Source organism: Mesoplodon bidens (assembly GCF_964165515.1).
Source record: "Mesoplodon bidens genome assembly, chromosome: 5".
Lineage (NCBI taxonomy): Eukaryota > Metazoa > Chordata > Mammalia > Artiodactyla > Ziphiidae > Mesoplodon > Mesoplodon bidens.
This window is the reverse complement of record NC_138161.1, coordinates 48655140-48681206: the sequence shown is the minus strand read 5'-3', so window position 1 is coordinate 48681206 and position 26067 is coordinate 48655140. Positions and strand designations below refer to the sequence as shown.

The 26067-nt window shown below is 41.9% G+C and overlaps 2 protein-coding genes across 2 annotated transcripts in view; both read right to left on the bottom strand.

Annotated features, from left to right (window-relative positions):
* ADGRG7 (adhesion G protein-coupled receptor G7) overlaps positions 1 to 19585 on the bottom strand; it is a gene marked incomplete at both ends in the record, with an annotated part of 78575 nt that extends 58990 nt beyond the window's left edge. The window contains 3 exon segments of the mRNA XM_081235331.1: positions 1156 to 1305; positions 3974 to 4086; positions 19468 to 19585. Of these exon segments, the coding sequence (XP_081091457.1) occupies positions 1156 to 1305; positions 3974 to 4086; positions 19468 to 19585 (381 nt within the window).
* LOC308618249 (RING finger protein 145-like) lies at positions 15828 to 18938 on the bottom strand (the record flags this gene model as incomplete). The annotated part of the gene is given in 6 exon segments (XM_081235836.1): positions 15828 to 16469; positions 16473 to 17552; positions 17775 to 18297; positions 18390 to 18688; positions 18690 to 18702; positions 18838 to 18938. Coding segments are annotated over 6 exon segments (2124 nt in total). The 3' UTR covers positions 15828 to 16361.
* Positions 19586 to 26067: the final 6482 nt, after the last annotated feature.

Below are 26067 nucleotides of genomic sequence, written 5' to 3'. Positions count from 1 at the left end.
CAAAATCAAAGGCTTGTTTTTAATCTACATAAGATGGCAGAAAGAATAAAAATAAGGCTCAGTGAAAATATAAATCTAGTCAATTAGGAAGCTTAGGTCTCTGAATTTGACCTCATAGCAAGGTCTTTCACAGAACCTCCACCCTTACCCCCAAGAACACAAAAGCAGATGCCTGGATACGGAAGCAGAAACAAAATAAGAATGCAGGGCTCTTCAAAACGTTACAGCCCATAATACTTAGTATAATGTATTAGTGATACTTACTATAACTATTAGACTTAGTAACTATTAGACTTAGTAAAATTATTTCCAGTTTTCTTACAATTAAAAACTCAGGAGTACATCAGCATTTGATTACAGTTTAACTGCCTTCTTTTGGGATAGTGATACCCTTCTGTCTTTATCGGCTAATCCTTCCATAAATTCTACATTTGGTGGTCATTATTTTTCTTTCAATTTTATTAACTTGTGATTTGCATCCCACTTTCTTTCTAGAGAACCTAGGGTAATAAAAAAACAATTTTTTTGAAACAAGACATTTAAAGGGAATAGAAGTAAATAGATATTTTCAGGCCATGCTGATATCCCACTAGTAGACACTGGGTCATTCCATATTGGTGGTTTATAAGCCCTGCTAGACCAATACCCAAGCTGTGCCAATTGGTAAATGTTGCCTGCAGTTCTCATTTTCAGGTACCAGAGTTTAACAGGTCATGATATCAGAAATGTAAACTAAGCTTAATGTTTTTGGAAAGCCAAAAACAAAATGCAAATATGATCAGCAGAAAGGGATCCCAGTTTAAAATAGCACGATCCAAAGCGAGTTTCTTGGAACTCTAGTTACTTGGAATTGAATAGAGGTGAGATGTCAAATATAGTTGATAAACATATTAATAAAGTGAAATAGACTTGTTCATTCCAGGACTTTCCAGAAGGTTTAACATGATAATGATCATTGTGACTATCCCAAAAGAGAATATTTGAACAAGGAGCCCTTTTCTATTTCTTCGAGCCTCTCTCAGCAAGAATGCTCTGCAAACTGGTTTTGAGCAACCTAACCATGCCCAAGTCCATGCCATGCAATAAGCAGAGTTTGGAATGTCTTTCTTTGTTCCTTCCTTCCCCTCCTCTTTTTAAAAACTGTGTGAGTTTTACCTCAGGCAAAGCATTTCTGGTTATGTTAAAAATCTGTCCAACCACTTTAGTAGCAGAGGTGATGTTCTCAGGAGTTAATTTACTGGCATCAGATGTGAAAATCCTGGTTTCATCAGAAATATTTTGAGACTGCGTTGAGATGTTGACAATCTGTTTAAAAAAAAAAAAAAAGCCCTAACTTTATACAACTGTGTCGAAACACTGCAAGCAACTGCAGATGAATAAGCTGGAATTGAGCTGCTCCTCAGTCTCCTAAACATCACATCCACTCTATTTTTCATGTTTGCTTCTTTCCTTGCACAAAGGACAAAGTACATGCAGGCCAGTGGCTTTCCCAGCCCTTACTACGTGCCAGGATTAATTAACTATGAGAGTCTGTCTTAGCTAGATCAGTGCTCCTCAAGGTGTGATCCATGGACCAATGTTGGTTCACTGATTGTTACAGGGTCCATAGGGAGATAAGAACAGAAACTGAGAGTAAGTGGTCAGAAACTGATATACCAATTCTATGCTGTTGAATCTAATAATTCTTTTAAATGGTTTGTATTTTATATATCTTTTTTCATTTCATTTTCCTAGTAATTCATTTTTACAGTATTTTACAAAAGTATGGTCTGCAATGGGTTGGAAATTTTTAAAGCCGGCTTTTCAGCACAGAGAGTTTGGGAAGCACTGACCTAGGCAACCTCTCCAGGTACCAATGAGCCTCGGGGCTCTGGGTCATGAAGCTAAAGGATGTTAATCCACATTGTCTTTAGTCATGTGTCAATGTGTGTGTGTCTGGGTGGCTTATTTTTCACTAGATGACGGCATCATTTCAAAGATCAAACCAAGGTCATAGGCTATTCACCCCAGGGGAAGAGTCAGAAACAATGTCCAAACAGTAGACAGAAACAATGCTCTCATTTGATAGCCAGGTCTCTGCTATGTGTTAGGCACTTTGCTAGATGTATTATAGATGTTATCACATTTAATACACAAAACAACATTGCGAGTTGAGCACCCTCACCTCTCTTTAAAGGCTTGGAGAGGTTATGGAGCTCACCAAAAGTTCAGACAGCTTACAAATGACAGAGCTGAGAGTAAAAAACTGGCTTGTCAGACTCCAGAATGTGCAGCCGTTCCCCCAGTCTGTGTAGCTGGTACAGCCTATATCGTTGGCAGCCACCTCCACACTCCATCCTCATCCCCACCCCCATACAACTGTGATTAGGGAGCCAGTGTGGTATGGTGTAGACTTTAAAATCAAGACCAGGGGCCTCCCTGGTGGCGCAGTGGTTGAGAGTCCACCTGCCGATGCAGGGGATACGGGTTCGTGCCCCGGTCCGGGAGGATCCCATATGCCGCGGAGCGGCTGGGCCCGTGAGCCATGGCCGCTGAGCCTGCGCATCCGGAGCCTGTGCTCCGCAACGGGAGAGGCCACAACAGTGAGAGGCCCGCATACCGCAAAAAAAAAAAAAAAAAAAAAAAAAAATCAAGACCAGCTCCATCACTAGTTGGCTGTGGTTCACTGGGCAAAATACTACACTCTCAGAGACAGTTTCCTCATCTATAGAATGGGTACATCAATACCTACCTATATAGTTGTTTTTAAAATTAAAATAACATACGTAAAATGTTTGGCACAGTATTTAGCATGCAGTAAGTGCTCAATAACTAGTAAGTGTGATTAGCTAGAATTATTTATAATATGAGAATAAAAATCTAACACACTGAGGTTATATAAGGACTAAATGAGATAACATATGTAACATGCCTGGTGCCCAGAAGGAACACATAAAGATAAATTTCTTCTTCCTCCCCTTGCTTGGTCCCAGGAATTAACAATTCCATGCACTTGCATTTGAGTATATCCTTAGTCAAAATAATTTAACTGGCCTGAAAAAATATTAAGTCAGTTATATTTCCCACTTCACCAGCTCATGGATACAGCCCTGAGACCAGCATCAGGTTCTGAACTTTCCTGCTTGAAAAGGTCTTTGGTCATAGTTTGTTTCTCTTTATTCTGATCCAGGAGACCATCAAAATACCTTTGTTTTGGTCTCAAATGTCAGGGATCTATTTTCAGTCAAAACTTCAGTGGTCAAAATTATGAGGCCATTTAAAACATGTTATAGATTATCATTTGCTGAACTCTGCCAAACCAACATGTCCAACTGTCCCTTTTCCCAAATGGATATCAACTTTAAAAAATAAGAATGGTGGGGCTTCCCTGGTGGCGCAGTGGTTGAGAGTCCGCCTGCCGATGCAGGGGACGCGGGTTCGTGCCCCGGGCCGGGAAGATCCCACATGCCGCGGAGCGGCTGGGCCCGTGAGCCGTGGCCGCGGAGCCTGCGCGTCCGGAGCCTGTGCTCCGCAACGGGAGAGGCCCCAACAGTGAGAGGCCCGCGTACCGCAAAAAAAAAAAAAAAAAGCCAATAACGGGCTTCCCTGGTGGCGCAGTGGTTGAGAGTCCGTCTGCCGATGCAGGGGACGTGGGTTTGTGCCCCGGTCCGGGAAGATCCCCCGTGCCGCGGAGCGGCGGGGCCCGTGAGCCGTGGCCGCTGAGCCTGCGCGTCTGGAGCCTGTGCTCCGCAACGGGAGAGGCCCCAACAGTGAGAGGCCCCGCAAAAAAAAAAAAAAAAAAAAAAAAAAAAAGTGATACAGTTCACACAATCAAAAAAAAAAAAAAAAAAAGAATGGTTTTAGTTACTAGTCTTTGTTATTTCTAATTTGAGAGTTTTAAAAGCATTGATTTGGCAACAAATAGCAGAAGAACAGAGAATCTGCACAGTCTGAACTTTTTCCCGTTGCCCATCTCGTGGAACATATGGCATACCTGCTTTTCCAGGGTTTCCAGATTTTCATTACAATTTCCCATTGTCACATTTTGTAATTCTATCTCTCCATATTTATTAAGACTGCACAGCCGTGTTGCCACTGGATTGCCCACTTTAATAAAAAGAAGATGGAGGGAGGGATAAATTATGAGTATGGGATTAACAGATACATACTACCATATATAAAATAGATAAACAACAAGGGTTTACTGTATAGCATAGGGAACTATATTCAATATCTTGTAATAATGAATAATGGAAAAGAATAAAAAAATACATGTATATATATCTATCTGAATCACTTTGCTGTACACCTGAAACTAACACAATATTGTAAATCAACTATACTTCAATTTTTTTAAAAAAAGAAGAAGAAATAAAGACAATGCTTGCAAAGATGGGAGCAACCACCTGCTCCAGAACACATAACCCCTTCACAATGTGATTTTACTGCTCCTCCCATCAAGAAGTCAAGTCTGTTCCTCCACTTCCTGAATCTAGGCTGGCCTTCTAACTTGCTTTGACCAACAAAATGTGGTAGAAATGACATTGTGTGAGTTCCAAAACCTAGATCCTCAAGAAGACTTGAACTTTGGGTCTTTGCCCTCTTGGAATGCTATCCTGAGACCATGATATAAGGAAGAAGGTCTAATCTACTGGAGGATGAAAGGCCATGTGGAGGAGAACTGAAGCCCTCCAGCCAACAGCCAGCATCAATGCCTTGTGTGAGTGATGTCACCTTGGACCTTTCAGCACAATCTAGCTGCCACAGTCAACCCACAGGACTATGAGGAATTTAAATCTTTATTAAGTCCGTAAGTTTGGGGTGGTTTGATACACAACGATGGAAAAGTTAATCAGATAATCACTACAAGAATATTTCAGGCAGATACCACTTGTCTTGATTTTTAAATCCGGAATCCAAAAGACCTGTCAACTATTCTCTTCCTTTGAAGTCTGCAAGGAAGGTTTGCCTTCCAATAGCTAGGGACATAAGGGCTTTGAATTGGATGTGATAGCGAATACTAGGCTGAGAGATCGGAAACAATATGAAAAATTCCTACTAAATATTTAATTATATGTTGATCTTTCCTTCTTTATCCAAATCTGGATAACACCTGGAAGGCAAAGAGTTCTATTGTACTGCAGTATCTAGTCTATGTGTTGCTGGCTCCCAATAAATACTTGTTGAATCATTAGGTTTATTTCCTAGGATTATCACCTGAGCCTCTGTATTTCAATGTCCTCCTATGGCTAGTACTTAAGAGGCTGTTAATAGATTAAATCACCTCCAGCTGTCATTAAAGGGACAGCTGATTAGCAGATGAACTCTCCTTAGGACCAGCTTTGGGTAACTACTTAAGGGCGCAACCACTAGAAACATTGAAACTACAGAGTGCTTCTACAACACTTAAAGAAGAAGGTTAAAGTCACTCATAAGATTGCTCCACCTCTACTCTATGGCATAATGAAAATTTTAAGCATATATGTAGGATGTTAATTTTTAGGTGGTCATAGTTCAAATGCATCTTTTCCTCTATATTACCTACAAGTATGAACCTACCTACTCAAGATCATTGAAAAGTATTTTGGTCATTTGCTACATACAACCAAATAATTAGAAGTAATTATTAATACTAAAGCAAATTTGCCAATAGTTGGAATCTGTACGTTTACATTATTTTATGGGCTCAGTCTGAAATTCAAAGGTAAGTATAATAAACATTTTCATAATAGTTACTCAGAAAAGAAAAATACATAACCAAATGAAAGATGGTGATTCTCTTGTCCCCAAAAAAGTAATAACTTTCAAGCAAGTGTGATGTCCCTTGATGGCTATATTACTGACATTTTTACGCTACCTGATTCAACAGCACAGTTATTTTTTGTGGCCGTATCTGTTTTGTAAATTATAATGAAATATTTAAGACACAAAAAACATATAAAAATTATGATGGTAGGACTTCCCTGGTGGTGCAGTGGTTAAGAATCCACCTGCCAATACAGGGGACACAGGTTCGAGCCCTGGTCCAGGAAGATCCCACATGCCTCGGAGCAACTACGCCCATGCACCACAGCTACTGAAGCCCACACGCCTAGAGCCTGTGCTCCGCACCAAGAGAAGCCACCACAGTGAGAAGCCCATGCACTGCAACAACAACAACAACAACAACAAAAATTCGTCATGAAGGACCTAGGGGCAAGATGGGAATAAAGATACAGACCTACTAGAGAATGGACTTGAGGATACGGGGAGGGGGAAGGGTAAGCTGGGACAAAGTGAGAGAGTGGCATGGACATATATACACTACCAAACGTAAAATAGATAGCTAGTGGGAAGCAGCCGCATAGCACAGGGAGATCAGCTCGGTGATTTGTGACCACCTAGAGGGGTGGGATAGGGAGGGTGGGAGGCAGGGAGGGAGACGCAAGAGGGAAGAGATATGGGGATATATGTATATGTATAACTGGTTCACTTTGTTATAAAGCAGAAACTAACACACCATTGTAAAGCAATGATACTCCAATAAAGATGTTTAAAAAAATCCAGGAAAAAAAAAACACAGCTATTTTCCTGATTCATAAAACAATTGAAATATCTAAAAAAAAAAAGAGTAGCCCCAGCTCGCCACAACTAGAGAAAGCCTGCACAGCAATGAAGACACAATGCAACCAAAAATTAATGAATTAAAAAGAAAAGAGAATCTTTTAAGAAAGTGACTTGTAAACTGGGATCATCAACTTAAACATCACTGATTCTGATGTTAAAATAATTCATGCCCCTCAGCCAATTACAAAACAAAATTTCTTCCTCAAATAAATCCCTTCCCTTTCATAGGAATTATTTTCTTGATTTAAAGAGTGATTATATGAGGAAGCAAGAAGGGAGACTGGTAAAGTTACAGAACAGAGATTTACAACAACAGGATTAAAACTGAATAAAAGTACAGCTGCCTAAAACCCAGCTTCCTCCATCTTGGAAACACTTCTCTGGACTTTTTTTAAACCCCAAAATGCAACCTGCCCTCCAGGAACAGTCACATGAGTTTGATTTATTATCAAGTTTGCCTCTTGGGGGAATATGTAATTGAGTAAAATGAAAGCCAAGCAACTGTAACATGGGTATAATAATAACTGCCTCAGAGACAGCTGTCAGGATTTAATGAGAGAAGGTATGTGAAGTTTTTTAGCACAGTACCTAGAATACAGTAAAAAAAAAACTTAACAGTAAGTTTTATAAAAATGAAACATATAAATAGTATACATATAGCCACATTGATGTTCACTCTATAGCCAAACAACAGCAACTTCTAATTGAAATTTACTTACAGCAGAATTTAAATTGTTTTGTACTTTTTCTGCACAGAGGCCATTACTTTTTCATAGAAAATAAAAGTGAGAGAGATATAACTTGTTTATATAAATACGTTAAACCTAAACCATAGATATATGGTTTATATTGAAAATAAATTTTGAAGGCAGTAAAATTAATTTACCCCAAATTGTATGTGTATGTGTTTATGTGTATTTTTCCTGAGTAAGACACTCATAGTTTTCATCGGTTTCTCAGAGATATCCATGACCCTCCCCTTAAAAAAATGAGTTTAAAAACCATTCATCTCTATACCCAGGTAAAGGGACTAAAGTGAGAGCGTTCAGTACTTCCACGAGATGGGATGAGACGGGATGGAAAGGGGCGGAGGAGAATGACTGGAGAGGAAGGGAATGAAGTGGAGAAGCCAGAATTTACCAACTAAGACAAAGTCTGAATACAGTGCACAAAGCAAAACAGTAACAGCAAACAATACCGGTCCTTCAATCTTTCTCTTTAGATGGTACCGATAACCCCCTCTTTTTCCACTGGGTTTACCCAAAAACTGAGGGATGTCCCTTACATAAAGAGCCATTTCAAAAAAAATCAGCTAGAGCAAGGAAACGTTTGTCTTTTCTGAGGAGCTGGTATGCTTTTATTGTTAAACATGGGTTCTTTATTATCGTGCGTTTGGGGACTTAGCCCTCAGGAAACACAGGGATATGTTTTGTATTTATTTTTAGCAACTCCTTCTAGCCTTTGATTTTCATTTACTTTCTATTCCCAACCTTGTCCTCTTCCCTACAGCGTTTTTGTACTTTGGTCCTTGTTTTAATGGTTCTATCATACCTGTGTTCTTTATAAGTCGCCACAAATTTCCCTTTAAAAGTAGATGTCTTGTAAAGGAAGAAAAGGAGGGAAGAAGGGAGGAAGGAAGGAGGGAGGGAGGGAGGAAAGCAAGGAAGGAAGGAAGGTTCTTAAAACTATACCCTTGGGCTTCCCTGGTGGCGCAGTGGTTGAGAGTCCGCCTGCCGATGCAGGGAACACGGGTTCGTGCCCCGGTCCGGGAGGATCCCACATGCCGCGGAGCGGCTGGGCCCTTGAGCCATAGCCGCTGAGCCTGCGCGTCCGGAGCCTGTGCTCCGCAATGGGAGGGGCCGCAGCGGTGGGAGGGCCCGCGTACGGCAAAAAAAAAAAAAAAAAAGTATACCCTTTAAATAAGGTCTTATAAATTTAGCAGCCTTAATAGGGTGAAACCTATCGTTCATAATTTTTTTAAACCTCAAATTATTTTACAAACCTTAAATAAACAAAACCACATTCTCTCCAAGTTTAAATTTTACTGCTTTTATTCTGATAAATTTTTTCTTGCTTGTTCTCTAAATCCTATTAATACAGTATTCTCTAAATATGTTCTTTGGGGGAAAAAACCAGATCTATTCTCAGCTACCACTCCATCAGCAGCCAACATATTTGACTCCTTTTGTCCTTGACAGTGGATCTTTGCAGGCATGCCTTGCGCTCCTGCTGGCTCCCCCAACTTTCTGTCCTCTGCAGTTACCTTCTCTGGGGGCAGACCACCCCTCCCGCCCTTTCTTTATTCTTTTTTTTTTTTTTTTTTTTTTTTTGCGGTATGTGGGCCTCTCACTGTTGTGGCCTCTCCCGTTGCGGAGCACAGGCTCCGGACGCGCAGGCTCAGCGGCCATGGCTCACGGGCCAGCCGCTCCGCGGCATGTCGGATCTTCCCAGACCGGGGCATGAACCCGTGTCCCCTGCGTCGGCAGGCGGACTCTCAACCACTGCGCCACCAGGGAAGCCCTCCTGCCCTTTCTTGACTGGCATTATTTACCCTTATTTACTCAGTTTCATTAGAAACTGTCTTTCTCTTTTTCTTTACAAAAGGGAATGCTCAGCACCTCCAGTTTTGGATCCCTTTATGGAAAACCCCATGGCACAAAGGAACCAGCATTAGTATTATGGAAAGTCTCTGTTCTGAGTTTCTGGGGCTTTCCTTTAACATCATTGTTTACACACCATTGCCTGCCTTCACCTCCCTTTCTCAGGCTCAGCTCTGCCACATAGCAAGTGACTAACAAATAGTTGCTGACTAACCAGGAAAATTGTTTTCTAAATGATCTTAATTTTTAACTAGTTTTCTACACCTGAAAATTGGGAACTTTGTGTGCAAAACATAAGATCATTTTTTTTACAATCCTAATGAAAACACTCCTAAACTTTCTTCTTGAAATGAAATTTCATTCTGCATGTTTAATAATGTGTGTGTGTGTGTGTGTGTCCATAACTATTTTCCTTCCTTGGATTTAGCTAAACAAGCCCAAACATGTGCTATTAATGATTTAAATTTTTACTCGGCTATTCATTCAGTCAGGTGTTAAAAGAGCACGAACAGGCCAACTCAACTGTTGTTCGTCACCCTGCACACTTACGCACACACACACGCATGTACACGCATGTATTCATGTATACACGACCGTATGCTAGCCATTAATTGACGCTTGTCTTTTATATGTCATAAATGGCGGGCAGTCTCAGCCTAGACATGGCACTTTCCAGTACTTGTGTATCAGGTGGCAGGGACAGAGGCTCAATACCTTCTCTTGCTCTGAATTAAACATAGCAGGATGACATTACCTCTCTGGATCCTGATTACACTCTTCCAGATGCCCAATCCCCAAATGACGGTGGTCAGTAGCCCACACACAATGGCCACCAGCACCTTGAGGTTACACGCATGGCAGGAAGCCAGGGGAATCCAAACCACAAATCCACTTTGCTTCTTTTCTTCTTGAGCCAAGAACTTTAATCAAAAACTCTTCTAGGGGTCTTCCCTGGTGGCACAGTGGTTGAGAGTCCGCCTGCAGATGCAGGGGACACGGGTTCGTGCCCCGGTCCGGGAAGATCCCACATGCCGCAGAGGGGCTGGGCCCGTGAGCCATGGCCGCTGAGCCTGCGCGTCCGGAGCCTGTGCTCCGCAACGGGAGAGGCCACAGCAGTGAGAGGACCGCGTCCCACAAAAAAAAAAAGAAAGAATGAAAAAAACTCTTCTAAAAAGAATATTTCCTTCTCTCAGGGTTCTATCAGCCTGATGTCCTCATTTTTTAGGATTTTTGAGGTTAATCAGGCAGGAAGCAGTTCAAATCACATAATAAAAGGTACACAGTCTGCTTGCAATTTCCTCATCCTTCACTGAGTGAGAACATAAAAAAAGTAATGGGGGTTATGGGGAAGGAAGATAACTCAGGGCAATAAAGGAGAAAGGGAGGGAATAGCTAACCGAGTCAAAGTGTAAATGTCCTGAGAAGCAGGGAAGTGGGGAAGGGAACAAAAAAAAAAGAAGAGAAGTCAGGAAGGCAGTGGACCTGGGGATCACCTATGGTTCAGCTTCCTGTGTTTTGTTAGGAGGCTCTAGCAGAGGTAGACCAGCAGGCACTCCAGGCTGTCCACTGAGGTCAAACAGTGATGCCCATACATGATTCCAGTACTTGCACGTCTTTAAGAAGCCCATACTTTGGCAGCTACAGTTGGTGAGTGGGCATTACGGGCACATGAATTTTGAAAAGCACTGAAGCCAGCATTACAACCCATCTGTTATGGGCTGAACTGTCTTCCCCTAAAAATTCATATGGTGAAGTAGTACCTAGAATATGACCTTATTTGGAGATAGGGTCATTACAGGAGGTAGTCAAGTCAAAGTGAGGTCATTAGAGTTGTCCCTAACCCAATATGACCGATGTCCTTATACAAAGAGGAAATTTGGACACAGATATGCATAGAGAGAAGAGGATGTGAAGAGACATGGGGAGAAGACAGCCGTCTACAAGCCAAGGAAAGAGGAAGCAAACAGATCCTTCCCTCCCAGGCCTCAGAAGGAACCAACGCTGCCAAATGCCTTGATTTTGGCCTTCTAATCTCCAGAACTGCTTAACAAGAGATTTCTGTTGTTTAAGCCACTCAGCTGTAGTACTTTGTTACAGCAGCTGTAGCAAACCAATCCACCATCTGAGTCACTGTCAGCTGGTGTCTCTGCAGCTGCAGCTCTGACCCTCTCCTGCCCAGAGGCCCATGTTCTTCCTCCCTACCCCTTCTCCACTCTCAACTGCAAGAATGAGTGAATGCATGCATATCCACCTCCGCAGTTAGAGCTCTGTTCCTGGTAGATTCAGATAGGTTTTACAAAAGAGGACACATTTAAGCTGAATTTTTTCAACCCCCAAACAACTATATATTTTTCCCTATTCTCTACAACACTCACCTTCATCAAAACAAAGCTTGCGGAGGACACACACATAGGCTCTAAACTTTACCTCACCCAAGGGTTTCAGAGAAACATACTGGTGTATCCCAAAATGGAAGAACTTAGAGGCAATGCTGCCAAAGCACAAAATAGATGAAGGTGAATCCATTATCTCATTTACTGTGAATAGATTAAAAAATATCTGTTTCTGATATGTCTACATGTACATGCACAGAAAATGTCTGGAAGTGTACATAAAAAAATTCCTCTTGGGAATCTGAGGGATCTGATGAGAAATGTATTTTTCATTTTACACCTCTTTTATGATTTGAAGTTTTCACCTTATGCATTTATTATTTTTTCAATTATTACAACAATAAATATATCTATTATTTCTTCAATAATAAAGGAAATAATTTTCAATAAATAGCAAACATAAGAAAAATAATACCAAGCACTATGCTATGCACTTTACATATCTGTATCTCATTTATAAATATGTACAATAACCCCATGGAACAGATACTATTACCCACTACATGAATGAAGAAATGAGACTTGGGTGGTATTACTCTCAACAGGAGCTCTGTGGTTAAGGAAATCTGGGTGACACTAGGTGACATAAAGGTAACAGCTTTCTTCAATTCTAGGATTTCTCAGAGCCTTTCGATGTTCAAACACCTTGTGAATTATCAAGTTGCCAGCATTATTTGACCACAGAATCCTCTTCTCGATAAGAATCTCTCAGAAATAGCATTCCTAGGAATATGCTTTGGAAACACTGTCTTGCATGAACATCTGCAGAATGGTCGTAATTGAACTGTATGACTATAGGCACTGATCATGGGCTCATGTTTGCCATGTGGTAATGGTATTCATCTCGTGTAGGGTTCCAGATTTTTTTTTTTTTTTCGGTATGCAGGCCTCTCACTGTTGTGGCCTCTCCCGCTGCGGAGCACAGGCTCCGGACGCGCAGGCTCAGCGACCATGGCTCACGGGCCCAGCCGCTCCGCGGCATGTGGGATCTTCCCGGACCGTTCGTGTCCCCTACATCGGCAGGCGGACTCTCAACCACTGCGCCACCAGGGAAGCCCCCAGGTATTTTGAAGGGGTTGTACACTGGTGACTGAAAACTGACTTTGGTGGTGCTCAGACATTTTTTCTTCCACACCTGACAGAAGTGCTGGAATTCTGGGATGTTTCAGTGGCCATAACTTCTTAGTGTTTTCATATCTTCATCTATAGGCCAACTATCCAGCTGGGAACTCTAGAAATTCAGAAAACAGAAGAAATCCCTAGGCACAGAAATTTAGATGTTGACGTTTATATAACAGCATGAATTTCAATTGGTTATAGACAAATATATAAAGTCATCAATTTATATACACATACATATTAAGATGACAAAGAAGGAAAGGAAAAGAGTTAAACAGGGAATAATTCATTTATTCATTCATTCTACTCATGCAGACGTCACGCTACATGCTGGGGATAAAATAGTGAATAAGAGAGGCAAGGTCCCTGCTCTCACATAGCTTACACTCAGGGAGGCCTGGATTTGTACTGACTTTGTCTCATTTGCTCTGTGACCCAGCACAAGCTACATAAGCTTTTGAAACTCTGTTTCTTCATTTTTTTTTTTTTTTTTTTTTTTTGTGGTATGCAGGCCTCTCACTGCTGTGGCCTCTCCCGTTGCGGAGCACAGGCTCCGGACGTGCAGGCTCAGTGGCCATGGCTCACGGGCCCAGCCGCTCCGCGGCACGTGGGATCTTCCCAGACCGGGGCACGAACCCGTGTCCCCTGCATCGGCAGGCAGACTCTCAACCACTGCGCTACCAGGGAAGCCCTGTTTCTTCATATTTTAAACAACCTATTTGAGGCCTTTTGTTCCTGAAAATTTCAGTCCTAAAGTCTTGGTTGAGGAAGCCCAGAGCAGATTCAGAATCCAGCGGGGTAAGGAGGGGATCCACAATGGAGGAGGGCAAAAGGCGGGGGAGAGCCTGGCATGAGATGTCAGACCCCAAGCAGGGTGAATAAGGCATCCATGTGATGGGGAGAGGCAGCCTGGCATGAGGTTTCAGAAGCAAGGGGTAAGGAAGGTGTCCACGTGAGAGATAGCCCCATGTGGGAAATCAAAGCTAGAGCAGAGAGAGGAGGGCAGTCCTTCAGAGACTGAGAGGGGTCAGGAAGACATCTTCATGGGTGGACTAGTTGGTGTGGGAAGTCAGAGCCATAGTTAGTGAGAAGGGTATCCACATGGGGTAGCAGCCTGGAATAGGGAGTCATACCCCAGGCAGGAAGAGAAGGGTGTCCATACGTGGTTGGAGGTGGGGGTGAAGATCAAAGATTGGTTACATACTGGATGATCAAACAGCTAAACATTTAAGAATAATCAGAGCCAAATTCCTTACTCTAAAAGGGAGTTACAACTGTGGAAAGGGAGAAACTTGACTTCCATAAGAATTTCAAAACAAGTAATCAGAAATGTGGAGAAAGAAACAAAATTACATGCAATCAATTTTGAAAGAAGCAATATCCTGCAGGGAAAGTGGCTGTCAGAAAAATGCGTAAATGCAGTCCTGAACTTCTTATCCAAAAGAGGAAAACTTTTGACTACAACAAACACAAGTGTTTCAAAGAAGGTGTATGATATTACTTTTTATTTCTAATACTTGACCTAAATAACTTCCATTGTGTCTTAAAAAAAAACTATAGCATTGAATTGGAATTGGTTGTATATATCAATACAAATTCATGGATTTTAAATATATTTTTAATAATATATATTTCGATATATATTCAATAAATATATTTTATATATAAATAATATAGAAGTAAACATAGGTGCAAAGTGTATTAATACACAAAAATGTATATGTTGCATATTTATGATATAAATAACACATTTACATACATATATTGTCTAGCTCCAGCCACTCATAGGGCCTGGAAGCATTTATACCCCATTAGCAATAAGCACACCTAAAGCTCAGATTCTGATCTAAAAACAATTTTCCACTAACAATTTTCTTGGGAAAATGGCTAATTCCAAGACTGGGGCAGGGAAACTCCAAGATGAGCCTAGAGTATCTTATACCAGAAAGCAAAAAAGTGTTCAAGGAATGATGGGTACATATTAAATGGACACAGACTCCAGCATGAAGTGACCCCCCATTACCAAATGGGGGACAATTTGAGCATCAAAATAAATGATGCTTATAAAATACTATACTCCATTAAATAAAACAGGAAACCTACTGAATCTGAAACTCTGTGGGTGGGGCCCCACAATCTGTGTTTTAATTAGTCCCCCAACGTGACATTTAATTAGTCCCCCACAGACATTTGGTGAGAATTACCCTTTAGGGTAATTCTCCCAAAGGGAGTGAATCGTTTGCAGTAAATTAGCAAATGGCAAGAGATTAAATGGCTTTTTCATGTAATAGGACATTCCTTTGTTAATGCTTATGGGAAATCTCATGGCTTTAAAGATTGCAAGATGTTCAAATAAGTATGCTAAAATTCATAAGGAGCCTGTATTTTTGTCACATATGAAACTACCATTCTTTTGGGGTTTTTGGTTTTTTTTATCTTCAAATTTAAATTTATTAAGACATTCAGCTATGTCTGTCAGTCTACATCCAAATTTGCTACTAAAAATAAAATAAAGTCACATCCCACATTAGGAATACCGAGTCTGAAAAACACTTTTTGAGCCAAGCTTATTGTATAAATAAATGACTTTTCATATCAAAATTCCCATAAAAAATTACATTCCCCCCCTCCCCAGTTCTACCTGTAGCCATGATGAATGTAAAAATTTAAATATGACAAATACTTGTCAAAGAAAAGGCGCGAAGTCTATTAACAGCTTTAAAAGTGGCATTTGCAGAGTATGATCATACAGTTATGTACTCATTCCCAAAGTGCAAATATTGCCATAATTTAACACTGTTTTGATTCAGTTGCAAGAATAAAACATTACACAGGATTGAAAAGTATACTTAGGGCCTTTATCAGTGCCCTAAAGCCCTTCCCACTTTGGTCTCCTATACTAACGTGGACTCCAAAGTGTTCATTAGAGTTTTAGTTTACTTCACACAGCCAACACAGTATACGATGTATTAACAAAAGTTTCATATACATCAAAATATTGAAGACTCCATCATAAAGTTCAAGGGTCTCAGGTTACATGAATGCACCCGCAAGGCCCAAGTGCCCACCCACCCCCTCCCCCAAAGCACATACGAAGTATGAGCGTGCTTCGATCTTTGAATACAATCAATGCTTTTAGGTCTTTGATTTCATTTCAGTGCTGTACAAATAATCACCTGACTGAGTTCCAATTCACTGAGGGAAAAGGGGGTAGAGAAAAGGGCTGGTCACCACTCATACTCTGTAACAAGAATGGTTCTGTCCCATAGAAAGTGAAATATCAGTTCCACTTCTGCCTGCTTCCTCCCACGGTGTCCTCACGCTCTTTATCCTCCTTTCTTTAGCCCCTTTCAGACACTCAAATCTGATTTTATCTATCCCTTACAAATCAGGGGCCGTTTCTGAAGTTGCTGAGGTTGAATTTTCTTGGCAAACCTCTACTAAACATCAGCACAGGATATATAAATACATTTTGATTAGCATACTTTGCAAAATTTCTCCCACAAAGTCAAGGGGATGAAAGCAGGTGGTCTCCACTGAGAGTACTTCCTGGATTAGATCCTTGGAATGTCAAGTTTCCTGCCTAATCACCTCATACATTCATTCCTCACATCTGGGCATGAATTCCATCGTGAGTTAACTTCTCCTCCAGAGTAGCAAAGCATTACTCCTGCTGCTTTTCTTCTAGGTTGACCTCAACAGGATGTGCTGCATCTTTTGCACTAAGAGGATTTTCCTTGGGATCACAAGTCCCTTCCTGGCTATCTGATCTTCAGGCAATGCACTCGTCATTGTCCCTAGAACCTTCTTGCACCCTGGTCCCCTGAGGACGCTCCTGGCCTGGGGGTTCAGTACCTTCCTGAAGCACATTTTGCTCAGCTCCAGCAGGAGGCTGTGGAACCAGGTCAGCTCCTAACCCTGGCAGCTGTGAGGAGTTTTTGAGGTGGCAGTGGCACAGAGGGCAGGTCTCCTGGACATACAGCCACTTCTTGAGACAGCCTGCGTGGAAGAAATGACTGCAAGGTGTGATCACAGCAGATTTCATGTCCTGATAACAGATGGCACTAATATCATTGTGTTTCTCAAGCTGCTCTTTCATAGCAATGGGTAATGATTTAATCTTATTCACAGCGTCCCTTCGGAGAAGGAAGCTCCTCCACCCCAGGTGGGCCCGAAGCCACACATTATAGTAGGAATGGATGAAGATGATCATTGAGCCCATTACTGTCCATTCTCCAAAGATGGTCTCGGAGACGCCATAGGCCACCACACAGAGGGCCACGAGAAACCCCAGCAGGCGGTAAGTGCCGTTCACGTAGTAGATGACATCATCCATGTTTTCTACTGGCTCTTTTCTGAATTCCTCAACCATAAATAAGACATAAATAAAAAGTGTTCCTAGAACCTGAAGAGAGGTGAGAATGCTGCTAGAAATAATGATAAGAAGCCAAACATCCATGTGGAAAAACTGGCAAATCATATAAGCCATATAAGCAGGGAACACCAGTAAAAATAAACAAAGGCTCATGGCACGGAAGTGTTTCCATAAACTCTTGTCTCTAGATGCTCCCAGCGCCAAAACAATAGGATCTGCAATCTCTAACACAGACTGCAGGATAGAAGCTACAACAATGAAAAGGATAATACTGAGCAGGAATGCCTGGTGAACAACCTGCAGCTCTATCAGACCAGTCTGCACCGCCAGGATTAACAGCATAACTCCTGTCATGCCCCGATTCATGGCAGGATCATTCATGAAAGCTCGATAACCCTGCAAGTAAAACTTGCAGAGTGTCAGAACACCCAAGGCAACAAAAGAAACCGTGAAGACCAAACCCAAAAGTGAGTAAGGGGGCTTCCCTGGTGGCGCACTGGTTGAGAGTACGCCTGCCGATGCAGGGGACACGGGTTCGTGCCCCGGTCTGGGAAGATCTCACATGCCGCGGAGCAGCTGGGCCCGTGAGCCATGGCTGCTGAGCCTGCGCGTCCGGAGCCTGTGCTCCGCAACAGGAGAGGCCACAACAGTGAGAGGCCCGTGTACTGCAAAAAAAAAAAAAAAAAAAAGTGAGTAAGGAGTGCTGCAGCATTCAGCAATACTTGTGAGGAAAAGGAAAAGAAGCCTCTCTCGTGATGCAGGCTGATCTCGAGTACTGAAATAGGAGTAAATCTGAAGAGCAAATAAGACGAGCCAGAAAACCATGAACAGTACAGGGACTACCAGCTGATTCCACAGGGACATCCCCAAGGCTAGAAGGCCATAGACCTGCAATACCTGAACCAACTCTCTGTATGCAGACTTGGCAAGGTTATAAGGTACTAGAAGGTTAGACCCAAGAAAATAAAGAACTTCCAATCCAGTAAAAATCATAGCAAATTTGTTGATGATAACAATTGTCTCCAGAAGAACAAGGCAGAGGCGTGCTAGGAGAGGAAGCATGTGAGCTGAAAAGAGCCAAATCTGCTTCGTTTTCATGACACAGGAGCATAACGTACACACCACCAACTGACCTTTTAAGGCTGTGGTAAACCGATTCATGGAGAGAGGTTCTAAATACATTGGTCCTTCATAGGCGGACTCCAGTTCACTCCTAATGTAGTCCCTGGCGGTCCAGTGGTTAAGACTTCACCTTCCAATGCAGGGGGTGCGGGTCTGACCCTGGGTCAGAGAGCTAAGATCCCACATTCCTAGCGGCTGGAGATTTGATGTCCAGCATAGAGGAGCAGGGCAGTCAAAACATATAGGTAAAGCTGAACCAGATGCTGCCTGGGCAAGGTTAGTAGCACAACACTTAAGATATAACCTACATAATGCATATTAAGAGCCAAATACTTATACTGGAAAAGAGAATTGTTATTGAGGCTACTCCTCTGGATCTGCTGGAAGAAGCAGCTGACATCCCATCTGTACAGGACATCCAACAGCATGATGCTTGGCACCCGCAGGGCCACATTTAACACTGCCTCCAGTTTCTCCTTTGCAGCCATGTTTTTTTCTTGGAGCAGACCTCAGGCTGCGGCCTCCTTCCCCGCGGGGCAGCACTGCCGGCGGACAGACGGACTCCGCAACTCCCCCGGCTCTCTCGCCTGCCCTCCCCTTCTCCTCGGGCGGCGGCGGCGGGGGCCGGGACGGCGCGGCTCACAGCGGCGGCTCCTCCGCGCCGGGCCTTGGATGCAGCGTCTTGGGGGGAGGCGGCGGCGGCGGCGGCGGCGGCGGCGGCGGCCCGACCCGTGCGGTCACCATCGCACGCGGCGGCAGGAGCTCGCGGGCCGAGCTGCTCTTCAGCTGCCGGCGGCGGCCATGGCGTCTTTCGTTCACTCCTCCAGCCCCTGGCGCTCTGCCCTGTTTTATCTTATTCATTTATCTAAACAGATTTTAATGAGTTTATACCCGGAAGTGTCAAGAAGTTCTGAAATCCTTTTTATTTCCCTACCATCTGGCCTGTGACCCCCATCGGAGAGTTAAGTACACAGAAACCTGCTTACCTTACTTACCACGGCATTGATGACCAAGTCCAGCCTCAACTTCCCCACCTGTTATACCTTAGAGATGAGCCTCTGAGTTTCTCCATTGGAAAACCTCCCAGTGGCATTAGCTACCCCTTAATTAGTGAAGAATCTGAGCCACTAACAGAGAAACCCTTGAACTCACCTGTTTGTATATCTACACAACCCCACCATCCTCTGTTTCTACCTGGTGGTCGGTGAAGGACAGGAAGAAAGGTATCCAAAAAAGTTTTTCCGGGACAAGAGGAAGTCACCAAGTCACTCACCTTTCTTCCTCGTGCCTTCCGGTTTTCCTCTGCTCTGTACGCCATTGTTCTTCAGGTGCCTCCTACACTGCCCAGAGCAAGATGTTCCAGATGGGATCTCAAGGGCTGATGGATACATAGAAGGAAGTAACTGCTTAACACTAGTAGAAGTTTGTTGCCTACGAAATTCAGGTACGTGTGGAAGATGCTGGCCTCTGATTAATGTAACCCTGAGTTAATCTCTTCATGCCCCAGAAGATGAAAGAAAAGGAACCCTCAAATTCTTTCTTAGTTTTAAATTTACTTCTGCATCTTGCTCCAGAGAACCTCGATTTCTCTCTTCATCTATTCTGACTTGTTCCTTTTAAATTTCTTTTCCTGTTTTCTCCTCTTTTTCACCCCCCATATCTGACCTAATGGGCACAGGTATGTGGTCAAGATTGAAAGAAGAGAGAAATGGTCCATTGTGGGTTAGGTTAAGAAACATAGTGTGGGAAATAGTTTGATTTCATTCTTTTCCTTCTAGAAACCCTGATTCAGGTGAAAGGCAAATCCAGAATTTATAGCAACTAGACAAGAGCTTCAGCCAAGAAATACTAGTTCCATGTAACACTAGTCCTTCTGAAAATAGTAATATGAAATCTTAAGCTTAGCTGAGGCAAGATGAGTTGATATTTTCAATGTCCTGCATCAAAAAGCACAATGAGTTATACCTTAACAAGAAAATATTCTAGATCCTAAGTCTCTCCATTTAGTATAATTATTTTACAGAAATCATTGGCACAGACATCAGTTATCTATTTTTGTATAATAGGCCACTCCAAAGCTTCGTGATTTAAAACACAACCACCATTTATTTGCTCATAACCAGGTAATTTGGGCAGGACTCAGCAGCGACGGCTTTTCTCCACATGATCATTTAGCCAAGTCATCTGGAAGTTGACTTGGAGCTTCAAGGATCCAAAATGGCCTTTCTCACATGTCTGGGATCTCAGCTGAGGTGACCAGAAAGGCCAAATTGACTGGACCTCTCTCTACCTCATGGTCTGTGCTTCTCAATGGCCTCTTCCTCCTTGAAGATTTCCCAACAGAATAGCCTTGCCTCCTTCACATTCAGGCTGGGTTCTAAGACAGCAACGGTGTAAGCTGAAAGGCCTCTTAAAGTCTAAGACCATAATTTGCCACATTATGCCCTTAGTACATTCCACTGGTCAAAGAAAATCGTAAGGCCTGTCCAGATTCAATGTTGGAGGGAGCTACAAAAAGGCACGAATTCAAGGAGGCAGAATTCACTGGGGGCTATGAAGTTTAATGTTATGTGTCAACTAAGCTAGACCCTGGCACCCTGTTATTGGTCAAACATTATTCTAGATGTTTCTGTGAAGGTATTTTTGAGAAGAGATTAATGTTTTCATCTGTAGACTTTGAGTAAAGCGGATTACCCTCATGCAACCAGTTGAAGGCCTTAGTATAAAAACACTGACCTCCACTGAAGAGGGAATTCTGCCAGCAGACTGCCTTTGGACTCAAACTGCAGCATCAACTCTTTCCAGCCTGCCTTCCCAGCCAGCCTTCTGAAAAGCTTTGGAGCACACCCTGCAGATTTTGGGCTTGACAACCTCCACAATGAGTCAGTTCTTTAAAATATATAAATTACATATATATTATGGGATAAATTAGGAGTTGGAGTTTGGGATTAAAATATATGCATTACTACATATAAAACAGATAACCAACAAGGACCTACTGTATAGCACAGGGAACTGTACTCAATATCTTGTAATAACCTATAGTGGAAGAGAATGTAAGGAAATAATATATGTATGTATAACTGAATCACTTTGCTGTATACCTGAAACTAACACAACATTGTAAATCAACTCTCTCTCTCTCTCTCTCTCTCTCTCTCTCTCTCTCTCTCTCTCTATATATATATATATATATATATATATATATACATATCTTATTGGTTTTGTTTCTGGAGAACCTTGGCTAATACAGGGCACATCTTGTAATAAACACCATGCATTTTCCAGATAAGGACCGTAATCCCCAGAAAGCTTAACAATATTATATGATATTCAAGGAGTTTGTTATCTAGCTAGATAGCAAGCATATAAAAAGTTAGAGCACACCAAAAGTAACAATGCAGAAGTTACTAGCTCATAAGTGATTTACTCTGTAAGTGTCAACTCTACCTTCCTGAGGAATGTTGGACAAAAAAACAGTTAAGGAAACTTGCCAACCTGAGCGGGCCATAAAGCCTCTGAAGTGGAAAGAGCATAAATGTATAACCAAACCAAGCTGTCAGCAGTTTCTCAATAAGGACAACACATTTTATGGTTGGTAATAAAACTTAGGAGAGATAATATCTTCATCACTGGCATTGCCATATAACCTTCAGCATGCCATTTTACAGTTCAAATACATGCCTTATTTTGAAGTCTAAAACATTAAACTTAAAGTTATTGTTAGAGTAATGAATGTATTAGTTTTCTATGGCTGCTGTAACAAAGTACCAATAAACTGAGTGGCTTAACTGAGAAATGTATTGTCTCACAGTTCTGGAAGCTTTGAAGTCCAAGATCAAGTTATTGGTGGGGTCATGCTCCCTCCCTCTGAAGGTGCTGGAGAAGAATCTGTTCTAACCCTCTCTCCTAGCTTCTGGTGGTTTGCTGGCATCTTTGGCATTTCTTGACTCGTAGACATATCACCCTGGTCTGTGCCTTCCTATTCTCATGGCATTCTCCCTATGTGTGTATCTTTGTCAAAATTTCCTCTTTTTATTAAGGACGCAAGCCCTACTGGATTGGGGCCCACCCTACTCCAGTATGACCTCATCTTAACTAATTATGTCTACAACAGCCCTATTTCCAAATAAGGTCACATTCTGAGGTATTGGAGGTTAGGACTTCAACATATGAACTTGGGGAGACACAATTCGACCCATCATAATGGGTTAGAGTACTAATAAATGAAAATCTAAGATATTTTTAAATAACCCAAACTCTTCCTCTAACAATGCTTGTGGTCTGACTTTGGGTTAAGGAAGCTGCTTTTGAGATATGAACCTGGTACTTTGGCTTATGAATTGTGTTTCCATGCTTTGCCACTAGAGGGTAGCATCATTACTATTGTTTTTCTCTGCTGTTAAGCCTATTACACAGTAACTTCAGTACTCCGCCATTCACCCATAATGTGGGCATATCAGATGAGAAGTAAATGTAGACACATTTCTCAGGGGGGTGGGGAGTGGTGAAGGTATCAGCTGGGAAGAATAGAGTGTCCTGGTCATCCCTGTCCTGGCGATTCCTCTCCTGGATTTTTGCTATGGGCCAAATGTTTGTGTACCTCCAAAATTCATGTGTTGAAACTCTAATCTCTAGTGTGATGGTATATTTGGAGGTGAGGTCTTTGGGAGGCAATTAGATCATCAGGGTGGAGCCTTCATGATGGGCTTAACACCTTTATAAAACAGAGACAGGAGAGAGATAATCTGTTTCTCCCACCAGGACGTGGGCCTTTACCAGACACCGGATCTGCTGGCAGCATGATCTTGGACTTCCCAGACTCCAGAACTGTGAGAAATAAACATTTGTCGTTTAAGCTACCCAGCTTACGGTGTTCTATTATGGCAGCCCAAACTGACTAAGACAATTTCCGACCAGAATCAAATCACCAAAGATATTCAAACAGAAGCCAAAGTCTTTTCCTCTGAATGGGACATTTGTGTGGAAAGAGGGCTGGGGGAAAGAGGGTCTTAAGAATAAGGCAGGTCCCTTTAAGAAAGAACTGAGCCATTCACCGTGCAGTCATGTAGCCTCTGAAGTGGAAAGAGCCATCTCTCTCACTTACTCACCCCCCCGCCCCAGGGTCAGGAGATTTATTGATCTGTCCCATCATGGGCTTGGCCACTAATTGACGGCATGATCTTAGACAAGTCACAAACTCTGGTCTCAGAGTCTTCACCCATAGACAACCTTTGAGGACCTATTTTCTCTAAGTGATATTTTCCTTTGAATTTTCTCTCTCCTTTCCACTCCAGACTCTAGCTCACCTTTCAACACTACAGGTTGAGAAGGATTCCTTAGGCGCTACAATAGAGATGAAAAAAGTGTGGTTGCCTTTAGGAGATTATAATGTAGTAAGAAGGAAGCATTTATGTGCAGAGATAATTAGAGGACTGAATAGCATATGATCCGCTCTCTGGGCTCCATACTGTAGGAATTTCTAAACAGGAAGGTGTGGTATGAAGCAGTAGAAAAGAAAAGCTTTGAACTGGGCCTTAAAGAATCTCCAGAAGTTAGGCTGCAAGGAGGAGGAGGCAAGAGAGTGTGGTTAATACAGCTTAGACATGGAAATTAAAATAAACAAGTTTTAGGGAACAGGGAGCAAGTCAGCATGATTGGTACAGGGGTCGTGTTGGACAATATGAGAGTATAACTCTATACTAAAATACACTCAAAGTGATTTTATTTTATTCAGGTGCAGTGCTAGTCAATTTAGAATTGATCTGAGAGGCCAAGGGAACCTGAGTCAGTTTCTGAGCAGATGAGAGAGTTGTTCCAACCTTAATTGCTAAGCCCTTGATTACTTGGCTGGGCTTCTTTTTGCATTTTAGAGCCTGTATGTATTTTGGCTTCAGATACCAGTTATCAAGTGGGGGATTATATTGGGCTCCACCCCCAGCTTCTTAGTAAAGCTCTTTAACCCTCCCTTTAGGAGACTTGAAAACAGGCAGAACAGCTCAAGATCATGAGAGGAAGCAGGTAAGAGGCACTTTCTTGCCTCCATTCTAACCTTTTGCATTAATCATATCAATTCCTCCCAAAACTCACACAAGCACTGAACACAGCTGTGTTGTCCCTGCTTTAAAGGGTTAAGGGCTCAGAAATACTGACAGCCCAGCTCAGAGCTGTTGAATTATCTTTAAAAGAGAGTGACCTAGAATTCATTAGGCTATTGTCTTAACATCTGTAAAAAGTGAGCAGTCTCATCAGATAGGAAATATATGGGGAAAAAATGGGCAATATTACATCAAGTTCAGAAATTTTTACTCTTAGAAGGAAATATAGTTAATATCTTTTTTTTTTTTTTTTTTTGCGGTACGCAGGCCTCTCACTGTTGTGGCCTCTCCCGTTGCGGAGCACAGGCTCTGGACGCGCAGGCTCAGCGGCCATGGCTCACGGGCCCAGCCGCTCCGCGGTATGTGGAATCTTCCCGGACCGGGGCACGAACCCGCGTCCCCTGCATCGGCAGGCGGATAGTTAATATCTTAAGAGCTAAAGAATAATGAAATCCCATCAAATGACCTGACAGCCTGGGTGGGGATTGCAGGTTTTCATGAGTAGGCAGAAAAGACAGGCAATTTTAAGTATGACTCCAGCTGGGGAAGGCACCTTCCCTGTGCTGTGCAAGACTGGGAGATAGCCTGTGTGGAGGGTTTGATGTAGTGACTATAAGTAACTGCATTCAGCACATGCCATTAGGGTCACTGTCAAGAATCCTGTCTCATTCAATATCTGGGTCCAATATCTCAACAAGCAGACTAGGTGTTCCCTGACATTGTCTGTCATAAACAAATCATTTCCTTAACAGTACGCCTATTTTAACATGGAAGGACTTGAGCTAAGTACAGAAATGTTTAAGAACATCAAAATCATATATTTGTGCCTTAAGGAATTATGCATGTGTAGCATTTTAGGTATTTATAAGTTTACAAATATAATTTCATCTATGCAGATTAGTCTTGTAAGTTCAATTTATAAGTGTGCAATTGACTAACAAATTTACACTTGCGAGTTTCAGCTGAAATCTCATTAAGTTTATATAGTATTGGAATATTTAAGAAAACTTAAGTTTCACCACATTTATAAGTTTAATAAATTAGATTTGTAATAATAACAACTTGAGAAGATTTGTTGGTTAACTGAAGTACTTAAGAATATAAAAATATTTAATTCATAAATATAGTGAAGAAGTTTAAAGGGAAATCTAATTATCTAAGTTTAAAACTGTGCCCCAAACATTAAAGTCTCCTTAAAATTGAGTGTTAAAATTTGCTAGACTTAAAAATAGAATAATAATATTCATCAAATGAACTTAAAGGTATAAGAATGGCTTATATTTTTTCATTTTTACCAGTTTGGTCCAGAAACCCAATCACTCTATTCACTGCACATCTCTTGAAGCACCTCTCCAAGGTTAAAGCAAAAATCTCCCTTCACTGCCATTTATTTAGGGGAAATTCTTTTCTCTTATTTCTTGCATGTCCTCTATTCTCTCAATCTTCCCATCTGGAATTCACATTAGAAAGTATACAGAATTTCTGGATCTATTCTCTATGTATACAGACATTTCTTTCATGCTTTTTAATCTATTGACTCCATGTATTGGGGAGAACTTGTCACTTCTCAGCTTTTATTTTCACTGTTCCTGTAGCCCCGGTGACTCCTAAACCACATTATTAATCCACATCCAACATACAATCAATACAACCTTGATTAATGAGCCCTAAAGTGACAAGATGAGGAGGAGGACACCAAGACGGTCATAACCTGATCTCCCACTTCAACAATGAGCTGGTAGTGCCATCAGAGGCTGCAGTTTCCCAAGCAAAGG